The sequence below is a fragment of the Physeter macrocephalus genome, chromosome 13, assembly GCF_002837175.3.
Source record: "Physeter macrocephalus isolate SW-GA chromosome 13, ASM283717v5, whole genome shotgun sequence".
Lineage (NCBI taxonomy): Eukaryota > Metazoa > Chordata > Mammalia > Artiodactyla > Physeteridae > Physeter > Physeter macrocephalus.
Genome location: NC_041226.1, coordinates 44780529 through 44800857, shown reverse-complemented (window position 1 = coordinate 44800857; position 20329 = coordinate 44780529). Strand labels below are relative to the sequence as shown.

Here is a 20329-nt window from a genome sequence, read left to right as displayed (position 1 = left end):
AAACAGATTTTAAAAACTGTGTTTTTTTCGTGATTCACCAGGGCAAAACTGATTTACTCAGTCATTCAAAACCTCATGTTAATAATACACATGAAGAAGCTGCTATTTCTGTGCAGTCTGAAGTTTATACAGTTTGAAATATCATGAGAACAGGGGTCATGTCTGTTGTTTTCTCCAGTACATCCCAATATCTAGCACTGTACCTTATTATGCCTCGAGCCCTGTCACTTACGTGGTGCTCCCTAAGACCATTTCTATTTTTGTATCCAAACTTTGATACTCTTTTTCTTAAAAATTAACCCAAAATTGTAAAAGCTTTCCTATGATAAACATGTCACCCAATGCAAGTTCATGTGCCTGAGGCACAGTGAGGCCAAATAAAACAAAACAGCAGAGTTAAGAGCAGAGAAACGTTTATTGCAGGGCTATACAAGGAGATGGGTAGTTAATGCCCCCCAAAACCCCAAACTCCCTGAAGGATTTCAGCAATGCATTTTTAAAGGCAAGGTGAGGAAGGGGCGTGGTTGGTTGTTGCAAACTTCTTGGTACGGGAATCCTTTGTTCTTGCGGCTGTCCACATAGGTCAGGCCAAGATGTTCCTGTAAACCACCAGCAAAACAAATGTTAATCTCTGTTCTGCAACATTTTATCTCTATATGAATGGAAAAGTGTCACACCCTTAAAGGTCAGATCTTTGAGAATAGGCCATTCCGTATATTTCAAGCTATAGGCAACATTCTTAACTCAAGCAAAAGCAATAGAACACAAAGGTTAAAGTAAAAGAAACATTTAATATGGAGTCAGATTTGTTTTTCCCTATTACAAGCAGTTTGTATTAAAATTGTATTATCTTAAATTCACACATTTTTAAAAAATCACTTGTTTGCTGAGTCTCACTGAGGGCTGTTAATAGTCTTAGGAGGTTTGTGATTTGCCTTCTGGAAGAAATGATTTCTAAGCTGGAACTTGATTGATAAGATTTGAAGAAAGTGAGGAAGAATTGCAATGAGAAGGAACAAGCTGTGTTCAGTTCCTGAGTGTGAATTGCAAACAAAAGGAGGAAAAGTTGAGTTTAGCTGGAATATAATGAGGAAGAGTGGCCCCAATAGATTTGATAGAAAGCCAGCCTCTAGGTCATAGCAACTTGGTTAAGGTAAAAATATTATAAAAGGTTTAAAAAGGGTCAGCAACATGGTTGTATTTCAATTTTGTAAAAATCACCCTGGCTGAAGAATAATTTATAATTGCTCAAGGAAACTATAAAATTATTAGAATTTCATCACAAAAGTAGACTGGCTGAGATGCATTCCAGTGGTTCAGAAGGATTACTTGATAAATCATGCCTCAGAATTAAAATGTATAGCAACAGAATGTTACTGACCAGGGTTCTTGGCCTCCTCAATCAATAAAAATTGATAAGAGGCCAGGCAAGAAATTCAGGCAAGGCTTTATTGGGGTTCTTGCTGCAGCATGAAGTAACAGTTTTCCTTGATTGCTCTATGAGGAAAGGCGAGCTTCTTCTTTATATGGGATACAGGTGGGTCCAGGATTGGGCTGGAGAGGTGGCTTGGGTGGTCTGTCCACCCCCTTGGTGGTGCTGTGTGCAAGGTGCATATACAGTACCCTGCTTTTGCTCCCAACACCCTGTTTTTTTGGTCTTTTTGTATCTTCTTGTTCATAATTTGCCCCAACTGTACATGCATGCAGCTATTTTTAGTCCCTTCTAATTTCTTTGTATTTTGCTGCTGGAGGAGACATTTGTCCAGGTGCAAGCACTGCAGCAAAGGGTCCAGGTCCCAGCCTCTCTTACAAGCACTGCAGCAAAGGTCTCAAGACCCAGCCTATCTCAAGAAGACAATTCATTTTGGCTCCCTACTTGAGCATAGCTACTGCCAAACTCCTTAATTTATAATTCAGTGGTTTTATGAAACAGACCTCTCTTTCCTTCTCCAGTCTTCTCTCTTAACCACCTGCCTTACAGCCACCCTATGTCCCAAACAAAGAACGGCTTGATGTTCACACTCTTTTGCATTTTTACATACTCATCTCTCTCCCCAGATTTCCCTTCCATTTTTTTCTTAATAACTTGTGACTGTCCACTGCCCATTTAGTTTCTCTCCTCAGATTTTCATCTGGTCTTTGGATACATTTGAAAACTCTCTAGAGTGACAGCCTAACACAACTCTAGATCTCTATGTGCGTTAAATTCCATGTGGCAAGATTGGTACTAACAGAATTCAGTTTATTGTACTTGAGAACAATAGTGTAAGAAAGCATTAAAAATATATTAAGATGTGCCTTTACCTAAATAAAACCTAAGTGAGATTATTTGTAATATCTCCGTCACCCAAAGCCTAGTTTAATCTGTACCTTTTCCATTAACCCTTTTAAAATTCACCAATTTAAAAATAATCGTTCTGTCTTTTGCGTTCCCAAGACACAGGATTGATACTTTTCTCTGCAATTTGTCAATATCTTATTTCAGTGGAACTTAAACAGGTGCCTTTTCTTTGACAACTTCCATTCATACATCATTCTTTTTCAAGAACTGGAAATGAGTGCTTGCTTCATTCATTTTTTAAAAAAATTACAAATAGATACTTGCAATGATGATATATCAGAGAAAATAAATCAAATCTGCCCTTAGCTTACATTATATTAATAAGGGAAATAAGAAACATCAAAAGAAAGAAATTCAGAATTGTAACAGGTGTAGAGTGGGGGCTGGCAAGGAAACATGGAGGGAGTAAAATTGAAGTGACCATTTCTACCAGGTTTTGGGTTAGTAAATTCTACTAAGTTGGGTGGGATGCAATTCATTAACCTAAATTAATTTCTGTATTTATAATTGTCAGAGATTTTTTAGGAAATATAGGCACGTTCTAATAAATAAAGGTAAGTGGGCTCTGTTAGCCATATGCTATAATGACAGCAAGTCCGTTTTGTTTGGGGCAGCAAATTGTGCTCGGGGACTGAGATTGTCTTTGCCAGTAGTTTAAACACAGCTTCACTATAGGAATTTCACAAACCAATAGCATACAGGGTCGTGTCTCTTAATAAACCAATAAAGGAATTACACACCCATGGTAGATGAAATACACTATTGTTCAAGGCAAGAGGAGAAGATAGAAATAAAGTCGAAATTTACTTGAAGTGTACTCTTTCTATGAGTTTTGGTTTCTGGAAGAGGCGGTTTGGTTTTGCCAACCAAGAGCTGATTTGCAGCTGCCAGTGGAAAAATAAAAGTCTCTCAGTTGCTAGAGCATGTTGCTAGGGAACGATGGCAGTGGTGTTGACAGGCTGATATTCCTGGGGATCACCACTGGCTGATAAAGAAGTCTTCTTTATCATAGCAGAAACTAATGCCCAAGATCTTCCAAGAGCTAAATTAGCAAAGGGTAGCTTTGTCCAGACTGAAACTCTGGGATAGCGTTCAAGAACTCTGTGTATTTATAGTCTAAATGTCCCCTTTGCCAGAGTTGCTTCTCCACAAGTTTTTATTGAAAAGCCCCCAGCTGGGGCCCCTCAGTAGCTGAGCTACTAAGTGCTTATCAATCAAGGACAGATGAGAAGATGACATCCAGACACAACTTACTTCATTCTTATATCAAAACAACTTTACTTCTAAAAACAACTTCATTTTTTTTTCATCATATATAAGTGGATTTGAAATCATAGCAAACCAATACACAACAACAGAGTCTCAGACTGAGTTTGCCACATGTACCAACATTTCTTAGTAAGTGGGAACAAAAGCAGCCTGATGTGTAAGCTTACTGAAATCCCACTCACTGTACTCTCAGGCACTCAACTAGTACCTCTCATGGAAATTATTCACTGAAAGGTACATGCAGGAGTATTTTGATAGCCGGAATGACAAGCCTTATCATGGGGTCAGATGAAAGAGTTCTCCATCAATTAGGAAACAAAGGATCAAACAAAGTTCTGGATCTAGAGAGTTGCATCAAAGGTGTTATACCACACTTTCTATAGCCATTCCTGAAGTTATGTACCAGTGATAAAGTATACCACATATTAAATAACTTTCCCTAGTATAAAGATTATAAATAACATTAAATTTCTGGGGAAAAGACAAAGTGGTATCAAAAAGACTTTCTAGTGGAGACATACCTGAATTGATTAATGAGCGATGAATGAACAGTAACCCACCCTATATAGTAACAAGGTACTTAGGACAGAATGCACAATGGCACACAGGGCTGGAAAAGATCTAGTGCTGTGACAGAAAGTTATAATTGGCTCTTAATAGTCATTCATTCCTTTTTATATGACAGTATACACAGCACTGTTAGCTAGGCAAGTGGCCACCTAAAATAAAGATAACATTTCCCAGCACCTGATCAGTCAGGTATTGTCATGTAACTAAGTTCTGGCCAACGGGATGTAAAAAGTGAGTAGTGCAACTTAAAAGATTGATTCTTAAAGGGAGAGGATGCGCTCCTTCTTCCACTTTTCCTTCATCCTTCTGTTTGAACTGTGGCTGTGATAGCTAGGACTCCACCTTCAGGACCAGAGGGTTTGTAGACAATTCTCCATGTATTTTTAACATTCCTGCACATTTTCCAAGCAAAAATATTGGCAACTTTTTTCAACATCTTTTCAAGGATATTTGTAAATCGAACAGCTTTGGAAGGTAGAGATAGTGTCTTTCTTTTGGGCAGAGAGCAGGTTTGCTCCTTGAGAGAGCAGGAACGCAATAATAAAGGTAATAGCTACCTTCAAAGCAATGATTGGACAGGTTTGCTGGCAGCCCCTTTAAGGATTAGCAGTTCCTAAACTCCAGATGTGAGAAAAGTCCTCTATGTAAATAAGCATTCACCTGAATCTCTCTGTATCACCCTGGTGGGACTTGGAGGGACAGGTGGTACCCATGTGAACATGGAGCTTATTCCATCTGTTGTGCATGAGAAACAGTCATTTCTTTCTGATCCCAGAATCTTGTGTCCTTTACCAGCATCTATGAAACTGTGGTAGGCTAATTTGTTAGCTTTCAGGTCTGGTAAAATTTCACTCTTCACAGTTCTTGATAAAGGGTCATATCCTACAGATGATAGGTTGAAAGTTGAAAGCAACCTGGGTCTCAACACCTACCTGCAAAGCCACTTTACACACATTTGAACCCATATCTTAACTAATGCAGAATTTTTTTCTTCCTACTGACATAATGTATGGACAGGCATACCCCGAAGACATTGCAGGTTTGATTCCAGACCACGACAATAAAGTATATATTGCAATAAAGGGAGTCACATGGAGTTTATGGTTTCCCAGTGCATGTAAAAGTTATGTTTACACTATATCATAGTTTATAGTGTTCAATAGCATTATGTTTTTAAGAACAATCTACTTACCTTAATTTAAAAAATACTTTATTGCCAAAAAGTGCTAACCGTCATCTGACAATGCAGGATTACCATAAAACTTTGATTTGTTAAAAAAAGAAAAATGCAATACCTGCACAACTCAATAAGGTGAAGCACAATCAAATGCAATAAGTGCATAAATCATGCATAAATAAAATGAAGTATACCTGTACTAGAATATAAAATACATAGTGCTGAGATAGGCACCTGACAACTAGATCTCAAAACAGGAAGACCTTTTGCTAAACTTTATATAAAACTTTTCTGTAGGCTGAATAAACACATAAGCTTATGAAAGGGGTAGCGAAGACTCATTCATTCTCAGCAAAATTCTAGAAGAGTTTACTTAAGTCAGGGGTATTTCTGACCTCCTGCCAATTTTTGGCATGCAAGGAGGGATATACAGGTCAATGTTCACAGCAAACAGACCTATGACAGTGATGTCTCTTAAGAATGTTGTTTTTCTGCCCTTTTCTCATTGCCTCTGAATGAAATTCCAGCTCCATAGCATGGCATACAATCCCCTTCATTCTCAGTCTAATCTTTTCATCCTACCAGCCATATCTCTTCTTCCCTTCCTTCACTACCACCCGTTCCACCAATATGACATACTTGCCACTCTATTTATCACCGGCTATGACCTTTCGTGTCCCTTGTCTTCATACATAATGCTTTCCCTGTATGTAATGCTTTCCCCTATTTCTTCATCTTACAAATTTCTACTCATCTTTCAACTCTAAGTTAAAATGTCCTGTTTCCTTTCTTGCCGTGAAACTGTCTGCTGTCACTTCTTATGTTGTCAGTGCATTTACTTCTAGTATCAGATCCTTCTCTGCTCTTCATATTCTCAACATCTAATTTGTCGTCGTAGTTAAACAAAACAGGGAATCAGTCTAAACTATGATTAAATAGATTGTAAGAGGAGATCTGAGAAGATAACCTTGGATAATTGTCCATGAATTTTTGTGTGTACATTGCAACATTTATTCTAGCTGCAAAATATTTTCAAGTATTGAAATTCATCTGTTGGTTTTAATAATTACTCCATAAAGCATCCCCTTTGGGGATGCTTTATCTCTTCTATACAATTACAATTTTCTCATTTCTTTTGCAAAGCTTTTTTGAGGAAAACATGTAGTGTATTTATTCTTTTCAACCAATTTTGCTCTAGTATTAATAATTTATATTACTTTATCTAAACAACAATAATTTCACTGTTAATCTGTAGACTATATAATAGGCAGAACATTAAAAGGGACATTTACCAAATGAAATAAAACCCTGATAACCTAGCTTAGGCTTTAGTAAATAATTTATAAAATAACAGCTATGATGTATCAAACATTTATTTTACTAAAGAAACTGTCAGATATTATATCATTTTTATAAAGGTGTTACATAAATTTCTTTTGTATAAACCCATGTGTTACTGAGTTTTATTAGGAGAGGGTTCACACAAAAGGCAGAGAGATTGAATAAATAGTGGTTTATAATATATATATAATTATATTAAGAAGTCAGTGATGTTGTAACTTGTGAAATTTAAGGTACATTTTATTTTCAAATACAAGGCTTGCTAATAGGCTCAGTATTTGACTTCTATAATGTGAGTAATATGTTTAATTAATTATCATTATTTTTATACACATTTAGCTATATATTTGTATATGTTAGCTTTCTTTAATAATTTCAGAAAAGTGTTATAAAGTATTGTATAGAATTATTTTAGTATCAGCAATGCTGGGTTCAGATAAAGCAACAGTATAATTTGTCACTATAATGTGTATGAATAAACACAGTAGCTTGAAGTCAACCATTCCATTAAAACAATAGAAAATTAAAAGGGGAATACTTTTCTTATATGTAAACTATGTACCAGGGACTGTGCTAGTGGCCCTTCATTAAGGTACTTAACCAATAAATAAAATCTCTGCAAAAAGTTATTTTGCTAAGTTTTAATAACAATATCTCAATATTATAGCATACTTCTTTTGAGTTAGATCTTCAATTTAAATGAAACAGAAATAAAGTTCAGATTTTGTGAAGCATTTAGGATGATAAAAACTTCCAAGTGAATAATCATTTCACTTCTAGGTGATTTTGCAAGCTAAATTGTCCAATACTTGTCCTTTAAATTGTTCCTATTGGTTAATTTCAGCATATTGCAAGACTGAGAGCCAGCAGACAACTTGTGAGTAATCAAACAAAGAGGCATTACATCCATAATGGGAATACTTGGGCAATCAAAAGTATTTTTTCATGGCAGACATTGAGAGAAATATAAACATCTGAAAAAAATCTCCAGGATTTGAAGTCAGTTTAAAAATCATATTTTAGACTTACTAAAGAATAGTAGAGGATGAATTTTTAAATCTAAGGCCTAAACTATTTTATATACTAATAATGTCTTCCTATGCCTTTACTTAGTTAGAATTAAGTCTGTTTACCAATATATTAAGCATAATGTCCACTAGTAAAGAAAAAATTTCATGACATCTATTCTTATTAAACCATAAACAAGTTATAACATTCCTCTACTCAAAATCCTCCCATGGCTTCCTGTTCCACTTAGGGAAAATGTCTACATTTGTTTTAGACATTAGACAAATGTCTAAACACCTGTGTGAGGCCCACCCTTTATCCCCACCCATCATCTCCTCTGCTACCCCGCCCACTATCTCTGCTCCTGCTGTTCTGGCTTCCTTGCTGCCCCTGGAACTTTGCACTAACCTGTTCAATCGACCTCAAATCTTCTCCCCCAGAGATATTCCTGAACTCACCTACAAACACTACCATCTTCTTCAAGTTTTGGGGCAAACATCACCTTCTCAATGAGACCTTTTTTGATCATATATTTAAATTTGTAACTACAACTCCCACTCCCACCATTTGCACTCCTGACCCCACTTCCCTGCTCTATGTGTCTACAGCCCTTAGTAGTATATAATACGTGTGTTTACTGTGTGTATTATGTCTATATCACTCCTAGTACAATTGAGTGCAAGGAGTTGTTTCCTGTTTTGTTCATGGATATATTCACAAAATTTGGGATGGTGTGTGACATATACTAGGCATTCAAAGTTATGTGTTGAATAAATGAGTAAATAAATAAATTCAACTCTGTACCTTTCTGTGATACAAACTTCATGGCTATTATTAAATAAGCAAGAATGTTTTTACTAGGAATAGATAATGTATTTCTACTTTTGTATTCTATGAATGTATTTTAAGTACCATGTGTGCTGTAATATTTCTTTTCCTGGGTTCCTATCATACTTATCAGTAATGAAATAGCAAAATAAGTGTATCAAGTAAGTTTCAACAATATTCAATCAGGCTAATATCATTGTACTCTTTCTTCCTATAAAGTTTTGTCTATCCAGATAACACATTAGCTATAGCATAGGCGCTGATTAAGAAAGCTAGTGTTATGACAATATGTGTTTAAATTATTCCACTTATTTAGTGTTCTAAACTGTGAATACAGAACACAAGAAATAGGCATGATTTACCTACTGGCAAAATCAACAGCAAAATCAGTTGCTGACCAACAAGTAAGATAATCGATTTTCTTCTGATTATGCTCATTTTCAAGAAAAATTGAAGATAAATATATCTTATTTTTAAAATAGGCATTCATCAATATTTATTAAAATAATGCATTAGATGATTTAATTATTTACACAAAAATAGTTTTAATCGAACATTCTAGAAATAAAGAGGTTAGAAAATTATCATCTTAATTTCATCTAGTATACAGCTTATTAAAATCATGGGATTCAGGTATATGTAATTAGCTCTAATGTTCCTTTAACAAAAATTTCCATGTGAAGTAATATATTTTTAACACATTTGAGGCTCATGCTGTGATTGAAAATTTATTTGTAAAGGACTTTTCCTTTCCTTTATTTGGTCATACAAATAAAAATTTAGTATTAATACTAAATCACATAATACTAAATCACGTTTGCCCAATTGTGTTTTTAGGTTGTATTCAGTTGGAGGTCGTGATGGAAGTTCCTGTTTGAGTTCAATGGAATATTATGATCCTCACACAAATAAGTGGAACATGTGTGCTCCAATGTGTAAACGAAGAGGGGGTGTTGGAGTGGCCACATGTGATGGTTTTCTTTATGCAGTAGGAGGTCATGATGCTCCTGCTTCAAACCACTGTTCTCGGCTGCTAGATTACGTAGAAAGGTAAGACCCCAAGGCACGGTTAAAGTGAAAGAAAGAATGCAAATTACATTGATACCTAATGCAAGCGATTATAAAATCTGCATAATTTAGGAAAGTAAATTCAACTCCTAGAGCTGCTTTATTAGTTTCGCTCGTGCGCGTGCCCACGTGCACACGGCACGCACACACACACACACACACACACACACACACACACACCACTTTATGCCTTACTTTATTTTTTCTTTCCCCGTCCTCCCTCCCTCCTTCCTTCTTTCTTTTTTTCCGTTCTTTTCAACTAATATTTTTAAAAAACCTACAATTTATTTTCACATAATTCTAAAGTTATCTTTAAACTTGTCATTAATATGTTTTAAAAGGTCTATTAAAATACAGTTTTAAATAATTTTAAAAATGCATGAATGTCTGTTAATTCTTTTTTTTTAATTTGATATTTTATTTTATCTGTTCTATTCATCCTGTCTTATTTGTTCTACTACTCTCTTCCAATTCGTAAAGGTGAATTATGAACTTTGTTTTATACCATACCTTTCTTAATGTAAGACAGGCTTATTAGAACTATATTGCCTATTATCCTGGTGTATAGAAGAAGTATAGATCCTCTTTTAATTCCTTCCTAAAAATGGCAGGTGCACAGAGGCTGGAGTGAAAATTTACCTTGGCTTCAGTCTTGGTCCAACTATCCACACACTTCCTGGCATGGTTGTGGTTGAATTCTCTTTAGTGGATGTGGATCTCTTAGCACTTTTATGTCATGTGAAGTAAGGATTAGAGAGTTAGAGAAACTTACAGTGATATTTTCTATTACATAAGGAAACATGCTGATACATGAGGAAGTGAGATTAGGAAATATTGAGGATAATTTTTTTTATCACCTGGGATAGGATAATTAATTCTACCTTAATGAATAACTTCAAAAGTTTTAGTGACTTAATACTATAATGCTCTTTTTTTTTCATGCTGTGTGTCCATGTGATATTATTACTCTAGTACCCAGAATGACATAAGCTAAAATATGGGCACCGCTGGTCTTCATGTCAGAAGGGAAAAGCCAGAGAATAGTACTACATTGTTTATGCATTCTTAAAGATTCAATCTTCAAGTAATATAATTCTCCTTTGTTCATACTTTGATGACAACTCAGTCACATGGCCACAGAAAACTTCAGAGTGTGGGAAGACAATATCTGACCTTGTACCTGGGACAGGAACAGATGTCTGGAGGATCACACTGATGTCCACAGTAATTTTCCTCTTAATATTAAGAAACCAAATCCTTTATATCCATGCTTGATAGTGGAATAGTCAGTGGAAGAAAGGGGCTCTCTCTCATTTATGATAATTTATTCTTAGGATACATGAACATTTTTACTGAGAATAAGGCCATTGGCAAGAGATAGCTTTTTGTGAACAGGCTCTGTTCAAACTTAAGCCACTTCTTGCATAAAATACAGAAATGTTTAACAACATTGCTACTCTGTGAAATGGACTGTAGATTTATGGCTATATATACATAGAAGATGGCATTAAGCTCACCACAGTTGCACTTCAATGTTCTCTTGTCCAATGAAATTAGGAACTATAGGTGCTACAGTGAGGACAGTGGTCAGAGTCCAAATTAATAGATGTATGCTTTTATAAACACAAACATGCAACCGTTTATTTTAAAAAACACTGCAAATAGAATGACAGGTTATTCACATTTTCCTTTGCTAAATTCTTGGGAAAAAATGACAAAGAAAATGAACATGATGAGGCTGCTACTTTTATGGCAAGTATATAAATGCCCCTAGTAAAATGATATTTCATACACATTATTTTCTAAGTTTACTCTCTAATGCATTAAAATGTTGTTTGTGAGCAGAGGCATAAAGGATTCAGTCTAGGAATACATTTATGGTGCAAAATTTTATTTAATTAAGCATAACTATTTTAAGTTATAGGAGTTCAGTGGGGATGAACAGCTTAAGTAATGCAGAAGCACAGCATCATCATGATTCTTATCCGAGCCCATACCATGTGTCAGATTAACAGCATTTTTTACAATTTCTATAAGATATATTCTATATTGATGATTTTACATAATGGTACCCCTGTAGAATTACTTTGCACGTGTAATGTAAGGAATGTTTCTTAGTATATAATCATAGGCAAACAAACCATTAGGAATAGCAGGTAATGTACAATGTTATGTTTTATAGATAAATAAGTAGATAGACAAATGTTATATGACAATGATTACTTATAGAAGTGTAAAGGTATTATGAAGTAGCAAAGTACAGTTATATAGCACCTATCAAAAATTGTAAAGTCAGGTTTTCTTAAATGCAAGGAACATTGGTACTTCAAATCAAAACAGATAAGAAAGCAGAGACTGAGTAAGAACATGAAGTTTAGAATAGTTTCTGGAACAGTAAAAACTAATTTTGTAGCCAAGCCTCACTCTAGTGAGAGCATCTTAGTGGACAAAAGCAGTGTGCAAAAATGCAGTAAGTTCTAGCAGAATTTAGACCCAGAAGGTGCAATTCATTAGAAAAAGCACATTCATCTATCTATTCACTTATTCAATAAATATTGTTTTGTGTGTGCTTTCACTGTACTAAATAGAGCTTAAAATGTATTAGAAAAAAGGGGATAAAGAAATGAATAATTAGAACTTTGAGATCACAAAGCTGGAAATCAGGCAATGGATCAGAAAATATACTCAAAGCCATCAGTTCCACTGCTGGCTAATAAGAGATCAGGACAACCTTTGCCCTTGAATCTACATTCCAGTAATGAGACATGATAGGAAAGGGGTGTCAAGATTAAAGGAACCTCCTAAACCTGCCTTTGTAATATCCACTCTTGCTTCCTCCAATCTTTTTCCCTTAGAGTAGACAGAGGAAACTTTTCATAATACACATTTGACCTGAAAGTGCAATGCAGTTTTCCTTTGTACGAATTATCAACATAATGAAAAAATTATTTGTTTTATATCAATTTTTCCACTAAACTAGATTCTATGTGCTGGCCAAGATTGTCTTGTCTATGCCTATACTCCTCCATTTGGCTCAATTCCTGGCACTGAGTAAGCACTTAACAAGCATTTATTAAATCAGTCAGACACCAAGAAAAAGAGGCCTCAAATTTCTCACAAGGAAAACATTATGAGGTATACTGTAAATAAGTAGGTAGGTAGATAGAGACATAGATAGAGATTTTAAGAGGGATGGATAGAGGGATGGATGAATGTTCAGATGGACTGAAGAAAAGATAGACAGGTTTTAAAAGGGATAAATAGAGCGATGGATGGATGGATGGATGAATGTTTGGATGGACTGATGGAAAGATAAGTAGATAAATATTGATTTATTACTTCTCTATTTGCATGTGAACACCCATTGCATCATCACTGGCTGAGGATTCATGATTTACATATACTTTAGGCATATCTTCAATAGACAGAAAATTTTTGATTGAGGCTAAAATATTAAGCAATTATTCATATATTTGTTGAAAATTGTATCATTATATCTTATCAACCAAACACTATTAACTACAATCACAATATTGATATATAACTTATAATAAATATACAACTTTTTTTCAAAGTCTACCAAAATCTACTCCAGTCATAACAGAAAAAGTCATCTAAAATAACAGTATTTAACTTATTACTGTCAGGATATGACTCTATTTTTATCATCTTTAGATCTTTGTTAAAAATGAAATAATTTAAGATATGCTGTTTGACATACATGGATAATACATTATCTACTTAAATAATTCTTTTCAGATTACCATAAACATTAATATATAGAGTAAGTATGGAATTTTGGATTCTTTCATTTCTCTTAATTTCTCATTTCATCCTTTTGGTTTAGACATAATCCAAGAATTCCTGAACACTGAAGAGAGATGATAAAAGAGAGACTTACTTTTTATTTAAATTATGGATGCTATCCTAGGCCTTAAGTAGCACATTAATATATTAATTCACATTTTTTGATATGTGAGATCCTAAATTTTCTACAAAAATGTAATTGCTTGAATTGTTTAAAGTTAAAATGTTAGGTAGGCACTTTTTTACTTTATAATAAATATTTCTTTTTATTCTTCTTAAGATCTTACTGTTGGAACCAGCCAAATGAATGCAGCATGAAAATATATATTTTTTTGCCTTTGTTTTTCTATTATTGTGCATGCATAATCTTTGCTACTTCTTTGATAACAAATTATGTTCAAATTTCTGGTAGAAATATATACAACAGATGGAGATCCTATGACAGTCTACATATATAAAGCCCTTATTTTATAAGTGGATGCAATAATTGTTAACCTATACCATAGCCATACTAATTTATATTTGTGATTAATATTTGCCTCAGTAGCTTATGAGGCAAGTGTTATCTTTGAAGTGCTCAGCTGGACACAGGGAGTGACAAAGTAATCTGTTGTCCTGGGATATTCTGCCTGTAATGCTGACATCATGGTAATTTATCTGCAAGCTTTGGAGGAAGGAGAACAATTCTGTGGAAAGTAGATGTACATGAAAAGATGAAACATGTGATGTCTTATATAGATGGAAGGTTATCAACGCTGGTATCAAACTCTGAAATTCATTTTCACATTGAGAAAGGTATTTAAAAACACATAATTTGGGCTCACAGCACTAGTAAATTTTTCTATTATATGAGTACAGAAAATAATTACATAAAGAATCTATTTCTCCTTAGTTTTGAACAGTTAAAGATATTTATTTTAAAAGTGAGTTTTTACTAGCATTAAGATCTTCTGTGTATGCTCCATGTTCTGTTGATTGACAATAGCTTAAATAATTTTTAAAACTTTCAGGAGAAAGCTACACCTGAGAGGAGTCGGAGTTGCTTAGTGGGTCCTTGCTTTCTCCGGTTCTGTCACCGGCTCATCTCTCCTCCCTTCAACCTTGAAGAGTAGATGCAATGGAATATGACCTAGTCAAAATAGAGTTTTTCATACACCTTCATAGAAAAGTTGAAATCAAATTAACTTTTAAAAATACGTTTGTATAAAAATAAGCAAAAACTGTTGAAAGGGGGAGCGGAAATCTAGTTATATTGTCCATTAAACTTAAGATAAACTTTTATCTTCTAATTGTGGAACTAACAATGCTTGAAAAAGTAATGGTACCTCAAAAATTTCAAGGTGGAGTTTCAATGAGAAACTAACTTTTGTTTTGTGGTTGTCATATGCCTTTGGCAAGCTTTCATTTTACAGCCAATTTTAGCCACTATATACGAATGCATCTTTTTCCTGAGGGCTGTAAACTTAAATAGAGTCCTTGATGCAGAGCTCACGTTCTGACCATGAAGGCCAAGGTGAGACGTAGGAAAGGCAGACAGCCTAAATGCAAAAAGACAGCAGCCGCCCCCCATCCGCTTTTTCTTTTCTTTCTTTCTTTTTATAAACAGGCAACCCGAGGCAAAAAAAGAATGCTTAGAACAAAATTTTGTCAAAAACGTGAACAGACAATGATAGTGTTCACTGTTAGTAATTGTTTGGAAAGAGCTTATACATCTGTGGATCTTTCCCTAAGCTAAAAAATGCTGTTTATTTCATTTGGGGGGTAACAATTATGTGTATCCCCAGGCTGAGAGGTAAATCCACGGAGTTCTAAATACAGAAAAATCAATTTAGATTCATTAATGTGAGAACAAGGATAACAATTATGGGGTAATTTTGAATTAGTGTGATTACTGCATAAATATCTGGGAGAGAGAGAGAGAGAGAGAGAGAGAGAGAGAATGTGTGTGTGAGTGTGTGTGTGGGGAGGGGAGGGTTTGGACTCAGTTTTTCTTTTGGTTTGGTTTGATTTTCTAACAATATGTATAAGTTTAAATATAATCACCATTGCCAGATATAAATTAAAAGATTGCTATTAAACACATAAAATATGTTACCTACCACTGAAAACAGGTTTATTTAATTCAAAGATTTGGATCTTCTAGGAGAATGCACTAAATTTTTTAACTTTTCTTCAGGAATTTTGTAAAATGTGAAAAGAATGATATCTATTTCAAAGTGTAGGATATTATTTCTAAGTGTGTACCTAGATATAGGACATACTAATGTTTTCTTAATTTTCCCTGAAGTATGAGTATATGAGAATATCTTCATTATATGAGCTTCACTTAAAATTTCAGAAGCCTTCAGAAATGCATTTATTATTCCTTAGTGCTCTTAGTGTTAGCTTTTTTCTCAGTTCTTCTGCCTTTTTGCAAAGTGATAAAGTCTGCTATGTAGACAGTAGCTGAAAAAAATCCTATAGAGCTGAATAATAATTACATGGGAACTAAAATAGGACTTCAGGAAAAGCTACTTAAGTGAAGTGATTGTGACAAAAAGCAGACTGGCTTCTATTGGAAAATGAATAAAATATAAAGAACATTCACATTTCACTGAAATTAGGAGTATTATACATTCTTCCTTTTAAAGTTATTTTTATGACAAAAATTTCCTGACAGAAAAGTAAACAACAACTCCCCATATTCATTACCCAGATTCAACAACCATCACCAAATTGCTTCATCCATTCACCTTTACAGTATTTGTTTTTCCTGAAGTATTTTAAAGTAATTCTTTACTTTAGCTCAAAACCTTTATGAATTAATCCCAGAAACAAACAATGGAAAATGATCAGAACTTTACATTTTTAGCATAATCACAACGTCATTATCACAACTAATAAAAATTTAAATAATCTCTTATTATAATCTGATACCCAGAATTAAAATTTCCAAAATGCTTTAAACATATTTTAATAGTTGGCCTATAAGTTGGGATCCAAGTAAGTTTCACTCACTTTATTTTGTTACATTTTAAAGTCACATTTAATTTAGAACAGCTACTTCTTCTTAGTAATTCATTTTATTACTGGGCTTTTTTTCCCCTGAAAAATTCAGTCAGGTATCTTATAAAATGTTCCACTTTGTGGATTGTACAATTGATTCCTTGTGGTGTCTTTTCTTTTCTCATCTTTCCTTTTTTTTGTCCTCTGTTTTTATGTTTATATATTTCAAAATATTCATGGTAGAAGTTTAAATATCTTAAAGAAGATTTGATAGCATAGATTGCATATTTGCATTTGTGTCTATGTGTGCCTGTGTCTATTTGTCATGTTTTACACTTATTAACTACAGCGTATAAAATTACTTTTTTTTTTTTGCCTGACAGCCTATGCTTTAAGGTGGTCCTGATTTTCAGGCATTCAACCAATCTCTCATTTAACATATATCATCTTGGCTGTCACAACTCCTCCAGACATGGTGTGTAAATGCATGTAATGTCCTGGGAGAAATATTCTCTGCAAAATATAAATTCCACATCCTTGGGGTCCTTCCAGGCATTTCTTTTGTACAAACTTCTTTATTTTCAATAAACTGTAGGTGGGTTGTTTTGGCTTGTTTGTGTTTGTTTCTTTTTTGCATTAAAACTTCATAACAAGATTGGAGTAGAAAAACAAACTAGGAATAAATTTGCTGTCATCCAGTCTTCTTTTATATTTGCTCTACTGGGTTCTTACTAGATGGTTTTGTATCTGAACTTGCAGTTGTAGGTTAAAGGCAAAGGGTGGCTTAATCATTCCTTCTTAGCTGAAGTAAAGCACACTCATCAAGGAATTCTTTGGTGTCTTACCACCCAACACATAAAATATATGTATGTAATGTATGGTAATCAGCCTCTCTGGAAATTTAATTATTTTTGGTTAAAATTCAATAATAATACTTGGACCCTCTGCTTCAATCTCTTCATTTACCAATCTCTCCTTTCCAGTGAATCCTGAGTAATTGTCACTAAAAGATACTCTGTTCATGTTGTACTTATTTCCTCATTTCAATGGTTCCCTATTTTCCTATTGAGTAAGCACAAAATACTTTCTTACTCTGGGAATCAAGCAATGCATGAGCTGATCAAAAACCACCTTTTTAAGCACTGCTTCTTCTTATACTCTTGAACCTGGCCACACTGCACACCTATCTTCCACAAAGCTGGCCATACATTTTTATTAACACTTGTGTTCCTTTGGGAAAATATCTCTTTCTTTCTAGCAAATTTAGGATAGATTTTCAGACCCGATTTAAAGGAGACTTCAAATGTGAAGTATTTAATAATTCTCCCAGATTTTTAACAATTACTTCTGTTTCATGACCATAACACTTTCTTGTACCTGTTTTAAAGAACCTCATTCTACTGTGGAACAAAAGTTATTTACATATCTGTCTTCCTTGTGGAAAGAAATCATGATATTCATTTTTGTAAGATGACTCGGCATCCATCCAATTAGAGTCTAGGTATGCTTTTAAAATACCTTAAACTATAGAAAGCCAGACATTGTGGATATTGGTTCCTGAAGACCTGCTCAAATATTGAGTTTTTAGAAAAAAAAGTTAAGTTTTCTTTTTCTTGTCTTGTTTTGAAAGGGCATAATTAATATAGTAAAAGTTCAATGTGACTAGAATATGTTATGTCCTTTACCTTTAAATTTTAGATATGATCCCAAAACAGACACATGGACCATGGTGGCTCCTTTGAGTATGCCCAGAGATGCTGTTGGTGTCTGTCTCCTTGGTGACAGACTATATGCCGTTGGTGGCTATGATGGGCAGACATACCTCAACACTATGGAATCCTATGATCCACAAACTAATGAATGGACCCAGGTAAGATTGTTGCCAGCATAAGTTACTTCACATATAAGAATTTATTTCACTTACTTCCTTTGGAGGAGAGGGGTACATACAGCAATATATCTAGTCGAATTACTCTGAACTCAAAATGATTGATTTTGTCCATTTTCATGTTCATTTTGTAAAAAGCTTATTAAATCATATGTTTTTGTGTACTTTTCTCTTGTGCATTCTATACTTCAATAAAATTTATATTAGAAAGTTACATTCATGCTTCAGTGAGATTTCCACTTTATTATAATTCATAACAAGAGACAGGAACTGAATTTTAATTAGATGAAGCAAAAAATAAAAGTGGAATATATTTGTTCACAAAAACTCATCTTTAAAATACTTGGTTTTAGAGATAACAAAAATAAGAGAATGGAAACCTACAGAAATCAACTTTCTGCCTCCTGTTTTTGCTTGACTATCTTTGTTAGGTTGATTGCTACTCACTGCAGAGAGAATTTTCCATTGGGTGGTGCTGCTGGGAACTCCAAGTGGGAATCCTCACAGCCATAATCAGAAAATAAAAGAATTCTTTGTTCAAAAGAAACCCCAAAACAAACAGAAAAGAGCTTTGAATGGTCTGTCGTATAAAGCACTCATTCCTGGACAAACACTTTGGCCAATAAGATAAAGTGAAATAATTGGCTGATCTTAGGTTAGCCTTTGAACATACACTGTAGTTAGAGATTCAGGATCATGCTCAGAGAATCTCCCAATCTGGTCGAAGATCTGGACTATCTGTGTTGGGATGTGTGTGAGTGCTGGGGAAAGATGAGAGGAGGACAACTTAATTATGGTGGAAAATTACTTATGCTGTACAGTTACTATAACCTTTCTTGTAATGAAGGAAATGGGTATATTTTCAGACTTTTGTCCTTATATTCAATTTCTCCATACTTTCTTTCTTTGCCAAATCTCTCAATATTTCTTATTTCTCTCCTTTATCAGAAACTTAAAAATGAGAAACAATTTAAACAAACAAACAAACCAATTTTCCATCAATGGATGCAGTTAAATTCCAAAGTCTTACTTAGTTGAAGCAGGATAATAACCTCATCTCCTCTTATTCCTTAATGTATAGAAGGCTTTATTTTTGATCATAGAAATTGACTAAAATTTGATTGAAGTAAATTTCTTTGAAAAAATGTTTACTTTTAAAGATACATAACTTCCTTGATTGTGCCAGTTTTGATGATATGTGTTCAAATACAATATTAAATAGGCTGACTTTGAAGTACAAAACCAGACTCCTCATGGTCAGACTAAGGTATCTGCCTTATGAAACTTACTCTTCCCCAAGGGAAAATCCTTTGATTCCAATGAAGAGGCATTTGGCTAAGAAGGAAGAAAAAATGTGGAATGGAGGAACAAACAGGAAGAATTTGGAGAACTAGGTCCTGTGATGTTCTGTGTTTTACTTTAATTGTTAGAAAGAAGCATTCCTTATCCAGAGAGCAGAAAATATAAAATAAGCTGTAATTATTGCACTGAGATTTTAGAAGATATATTTTAACTCCTTACCTTCCTGAGTCCCTAGTGTTTACAAAGGGAGCACTGCTATGATTGTTGACTTGCTAAGGAAATGTACCAGTTCAGTGGTATATGTTTTAAATGTGCTACTTTTACAAATGAACATTAAATAAAGGAAGTTTATGGGCATATAAATGATATAATATCTTCATTACATATTTATAGAAATGAGCCATTATGCTTATCATTGCTCTAAAATTGAAATCAAAATAATGTATGTAGTAGTAATTGGTAAAAGCATCCTAAAGGTCATTTTCCCCCATCTGTATTTTATTACACTCTTTTGGATCATATAGTATCTTATAAAGAGCAAAGTGGTATTTAAAATGTTTTATAATGCTCATCTACCAGAGGGTAGACAGCAGAAGCAAGAAGAAATACAATCCTGCAACCTGTGGAACAAAAACCACATTCACAGAAACATAGAAAAGATGAAAAGGCAGAGGGCTATGTACCAGATGAAGGAACAAGATAAAACCCCAGAAAAACAACTAAATGAAGTGGAGATAGGCAACCT

The 20329-nt window shown here is 34.2% G+C and overlaps 1 protein-coding gene across 2 annotated transcripts in view; it reads left to right on the top strand.

Moving 5' to 3' along the window:
• KLHL1 (kelch like family member 1) overlaps nucleotides 1-20329 on the top strand; it is a 420028-nt gene that overhangs the window by 389573 nt on the left and 10126 nt on the right. For both annotated transcript variants that reach the window (XM_007102521.1, XM_007102520.1), the window contains 2 exons: nucleotides 9372-9584; nucleotides 18093-18264. In XM_007102521.1, the coding sequence (XP_007102583.1) occupies nucleotides 9372-9584; nucleotides 18093-18264 (385 nt within the window). The remainder of the gene's footprint in view (nucleotides 1-9371; nucleotides 9585-18092; nucleotides 18265-20329) is intronic.